The 5191-nt window shown below is 33.2% G+C and overlaps 1 protein-coding gene across 3 annotated transcripts; it reads right to left on the bottom strand.

Moving 5' to 3' along the window:
- Positions 1-205: 205 nt before the first annotated feature.
- Positions 206-3650, bottom strand: LOC117240774 (translation machinery-associated protein 16 homolog). 3 transcript variants are annotated; one of them, XM_033506812.1, is made up of 4 exons: positions 3367-3650; positions 635-727; positions 373-517; positions 206-288 (listed from the first exon to the last, which is right to left on the bottom strand). In XM_033506812.1, the coding sequence occupies exons 2-4, from the start codon at positions 685-687 to the stop codon at positions 271-273; spliced, it is 216 nt and encodes a 71-aa protein (XP_033362703.1). In that variant the 5' UTR covers positions 688-727; positions 3367-3650; the 3' UTR covers positions 206-270. The 3 variants fall into 3 exon arrangements, with proteins under 3 accessions (XP_033362703.1, XP_033362705.1, XP_033362704.1); XM_033506814.1 differs by lacking the exon at positions 3367-3650 and adding an exon at positions 1567-1688; XM_033506813.1 differs by lacking the exon at positions 3367-3650 and adding an exon at positions 907-1097.
- Positions 3651-5191: the final 1541 nt, after the last annotated feature.

The following is a 5191-nucleotide window of genomic DNA, read 5'->3' as shown; positions in this document are numbered from 1 at the left end:
TAAAATTATTCACACACTGTAATTCATTATTCCAATTCAATAACATTTCACACTGAGTTGCATTTAAAATATCAGAAATTTCTGAAAAATAAAGGAGAGTTTGTACATCAGGATATATTGAAAATAAATTTGACTGTAATTCTTTACCTATTCCACGTGTATGATATTCTCCTAGTTCTTTCTACTCTAATTATATGTTCCCTCCTAGCATGCTGTCTACTCCTGTTGCTACCTATAGATCTTTTAATAGTAATTTCTTCCATTGCTTCATCATTTCTTGCTACATACCTTTGGATCAAATATAGAACTATAACTAATCACATCTTTAATGTACAATCTCTGTGTCATCATGTGTATACATTTTTGTTTTACCTCCGTTTCTAACAAACTTGCAGTTAACTCTGGAGTATAGGGACACACGCCTGGAATCATATTGTTTCTGATCCATGATATTTTCTCTCCTATTGAATTCTGTTTTATCAAGCGGGACATTTCTGCCTTCTGTCTATTTGATATTCTGAAACAAAACACATTGTCCATTTCCTTCTTTAGTACACAAAAGTATTATATAATCATATAAAATAAATGAAATGTACATAACAAAATCACACAATTTAATAGTAATTGTATTTACTTTTTGGCTTTTTTCGTAATAGCGATAGACTTTCTGCTATTTGGATGTATCATTTTTTTTTGGCTTCAGGAATTCCTTTCTCATTGCAGTGGCCTATAAAAGACAACAAAATAAATTAGTTAAAATATTACCATGGCTATGAATTATTTCGATTATCCTAATCATCAAAACTCCAACTCAGACTATACGTTTACTCAATGTATAATCATGCACAGGCGAATCGTCGACAATATCACACGCTTAGAAGCACTAATGGAGTAGACAAAATATACCTCTTTGTTATGACACTCTGAACCGTCACTCTGTTGGATTCATGCAATAAATTTTACCACTATATCTAAAGTTCAATACTTTAACTTATTTGTGAAACGTTCGAACTGCGACTCGAGGAGATCACCGGTGATTTGTCAATTTCGTGATTTGTTGTGTCTCGTATGTGACAACAGCAACGACAGCGACGCCTATCGAGAGTAAAAATAATATCGAAGTATACCTTCTTACCATGACATTTCCGGGCCAACAAACTTCAAAATTGGTTTCTTCCGTTTCAAAATATTTTTAGCTATTTTTTTTAATCTTATAATGATAACCTATTTTAAAATGTGCAATGTTTGATAAATGTACATTAGTAAAATTTCATACGAAGAAAGTTTTTGGGAATCCGTATTATATCCAGCGAGCAGAAAACGAAGACTTGACGGAAGTTGACGACAATGGAGATAAAAGTCTTTATCGTAATATTGTTTTTATTGGTTTTAACGTCAGATGGAACGGGTTTCGACAGAAAACGATCCTCCAAATGTCAAAGAGGTAACGAGCAGACTTCAAGTAAAAACGAGCAGAAGTCAACACCCGATTATTATTATTACTGCGACTCAACAGAATTTGGAGTAGTATTATACAAAAGATTCCGTATTTGCGTTCTTGTTCACCGTGTGACATGATAGGAATTGATTTCTCTTCCGCTTGTATCAGATGCGGGATGTGCCTTGCCATTGCTGAAAAGGTTGATCCTTTTTCACCAGTCTCGATTATCCTATTTCTCTTTATTCGCCTATTTTTTAAACACAAATATACATTTTTTACGATTATTTATATTATTGATGACATCATTTGACGAATTCTTCGAGAACTTCGCAAGGGAACCAAGACATAATGATATTTAAAATGTTTATAGCAGTTCTGAAGTAAAGAGAAGCGATATTAGTTTGAAATGATGGATCATTTCAATGACTTTATTATTTATTGCCTTAATAGCTATCTACATATTATTTTAGTTGCGTTTTCTTTTGGATCGGAAATGACTATCCTGTGTTTCGTCAATAATTTGTCTTGCTTCTCTTGGTGCATTTCTAAAAGTAGTATTGATATAAATGAATTTTTTACTCCAAGAGTCAACATCACATTTTTTCGATTTCTTTTTTAGTTTACAAGAGTATAAAGCTATATATAGGCCAAAACATGTATGTATTTTTCGATAAAAGATAAATTTTTATTCAAAATCTACGAGACTGCACGCAGATATTTCAAATTGCAGCGAATATAATCACGAATACTTCGCGTTAAACATGTTATATCTTTTAACATTTTCAGAGACGCGTAAACATCCGCAAGCTATTTATCACTTTATTCGATTGCATATTGTAGCGGCATATGAATCATAGGACGATGCGAATCGAGAGTAACTCATGTTGTTGTTTTGCCTCGGGGCATTGATACCGTCTTGAGGTACAAAACTTGATAATAAACAAACTCCGGACAGAACAATATCGCCGCTACGCGCAACCGTCAACCGAAGTCGAATTTAAATTCGTTAGAAGGAGATCGTTAGAAGAGTACTGCCGATAGTTTTAAACACATTTGACTACACCAAATATCAACTCGTCTCATCACTATATACACCAACGTGTTTAATCAACCTCCACATAACCGAGAAGTGATTTCAAATTTGACCCACGTTTCTATCGACTTCGCTTTCTTCTTTATTTTGGAAGAAATGCACATTCACTATTTATCAGCTAAGCGAACTCGAAACGAATGAAAATTCCCAACCACCACGTAGACCAAAGCATATCAGCCTTTTTCGAACCTGTAGGTTACAACGAGATTCTTAATTAATTAATTCGTTTCTTACAGGCTACAGAGTCTGTGAATAAAGAACTTTTTCTGACCGTTTTGTTACGACCTTTGTTAAAACCACATCATAAGAATAAGATAATAATACAGATCGTAATCATTATATATCAGCACGTACTGTCAATTTGATTGTGCAATTAAATAACATAATATCAAAAGTAATCAAATGTTGGGATACTTTTGAGCGATAGTGTATATGTGTAAAACAATATGATTCTATAAATTCATTAACAATAAATCAAAAACAATGCTGTGTTGCTTATTCTAGTAAACAATCCAACCATTTAACTGTAAGATATTTGGAAAGTTCATGTAACAAGCATACAATATGCCACCCGGAAGGTACCAACTACGTTCCTCTATGAAATTAGTATAAATATTTCAAGACTTATATACGATTAACATTTCACGCAACGTTTTTATAAGATACGTCAATCCGTAGAAATGATCCGTCGCGGTAAATTTATACATAGATCAGAGTTAGAAAATACAAAAGAACGATATTTTCTCTGAGTATACGAAGTTAAAATGGTGTTGGACGCAAATTAATTGGTTGAACAGAGGCGCCTTGAAGCGTACTAAAAAAGGTAGCTTACCTCGTTGAAATACCATGGAACGAAACCCTGTTGGGCAATGGGCATTCTGCTGTAGCCTGGAATTCCTTTTGCTCCCGTATTCTTCTTCTGTTTTCCGTGGTTTTTGTTACAACACTCGCGACATTTTCATTCAAACGAACACACAACGCATAAACCGAGAAAAACAAACGTTGAAGGTTACGTCGCGTCACGCGAATCACTGACGCTACACTTATACGTTGGAAACAGGAACGAAAGCAATGCGGGTGCAACACGGGGCCCGTGAAATGTAAACTATCGAACTACGTATAATAGTACACGAAAGTATTTCTAGTGTATTGTATATATATATGTGTGTGTGTGTGTAATCATATATATATTATAAATTGGTTATATATATATATATATATATATATATATATATTGGTTATATTATATATAAACCAATTTATAATATATATATATGAATACACACATATATGATTACACACATATATATAAGATTTATAAAATGAATCCTCGGTAAAATGTCTGTGATAAATAATTCCAATTAAAATAGAAAAATTTTTAATTGCATTGCTTCGACTATACATATACACATACTTAATGTGACTCACTTTCTATGAGAAAAATTCTGTTTGTCAATTCGATACCGAGAGCTGATAATGCTAACACACGATGAAACGATAACAGAAGAATCCGAATATTCAGAACTTTTCACGATATATGTTAAATAATATTATGAAATAAATCAAATAATTACCCCGCATTGCTTCCGGCGTACGTGTTCACGATTCTCGGCGAAACCGAATATGGCAGCAGGAAATCAACCAATCACAACTTCGGAGAAAAGTAAAGCGCGGGAAGAAATCGCGGCATCCAGCTTCCTGCGAATCTATTCTCGATCTCGATGTAAGCAGTAATCTTTCGATAATCGTTTTGCAAAATGGCGTGCCTTAAACGAAGTGTATAGTAAAATTCGTATTTGAGAGACGCATAAATAAACGATATCAGGCTATTTCCCGGGAGAAATTCACGTTCGGTTGCAACATAACATGTCACGTATATATTTTCGTCGAAAACTGATTTCGAGGGACGTGTATCTGTACGTATCAAGTTACTTGGCGAAAGTTCAACGACAGACTGTGACTTTAAAACAGTAAGTGTGTAAGCCTGTGTTTGTTGTCCGAGAATTTGAAAAATCTGTCATCTTTTGTTTACGTTGGCTGTAATAGAGTGGTGTTTTTGTTTTGTGGTAACTGAATGTCTCAAACAACAAACTCGAGATTTCAATGGATCTTCGAAAAGAAGTCATAACCATTGGCCTTGGATGAGTTGTGATTTCATTAACTTTTTAATTCATAATTGATAACATAAGGTTATTGTAAGACCGATGAAAATATGGATAGCAACCAATTGCTATTGAATATCTGGCCTGTTTTGCACTATTGAAATTTTGCAAGTCACTAAAGTTACCAGCATTAATATGTTCCCTTGCACGAGTTTGACGATAAAACAAATGAAATTTTACTAATTGCAAGTTATTTGATTATTCTATTTAACGAAAAATTATAAAATCATAAAATAGAATTCTATATAATCTGTAAATCGTAACTTGTCAATCTACTAGTACATATATTATAAATTGGTAAACTTTTGTGTGTGGGGGAGGGGGTGCTAGATGTAACATTGATGCGACATTTTGAAAAATATTTAATTATAATCATGAAAGGTGTTATTGAAATATTGAATTTTTATTAATGTTCCTTGCAACTTCGATTTTGCGTACCATATTTAAAATGTACATAAGATATAAAGTATATTGACAAATAACAGTCACAAAATT

This window comes from Bombus vosnesenskii, unplaced genomic scaffold (genome assembly GCF_011952255.1).
Source record: "Bombus vosnesenskii isolate JDL3184/JDL3185 unplaced genomic scaffold, Bvos_JDL3184-5_v1.1 scf7180000014889, whole genome shotgun sequence".
Classification (NCBI taxonomy): domain Eukaryota; kingdom Metazoa; phylum Arthropoda; class Insecta; order Hymenoptera; family Apidae; genus Bombus; species Bombus vosnesenskii.
Note: the sequence above shows the minus strand (reverse complement) of the source record. Positions and strands in the feature narration are given on the sequence as shown.

Excerpts from the sequence above, each read along its gene's own strand:
- LOC117240774 (XM_033506812.1), bottom strand. The coding sequence starts at position 687 with ATGATACATCCAAATAGCAGAAAGTCTATCGCTATTACGAAAAAAGCC. Across the intron at positions 518-634 it reads ATTACGAAAAAAGCCAAAAA|AATATCAAATAGACAGAAGG; the intron begins GTAAATACAATT and ends GTTTTGTTTCAG.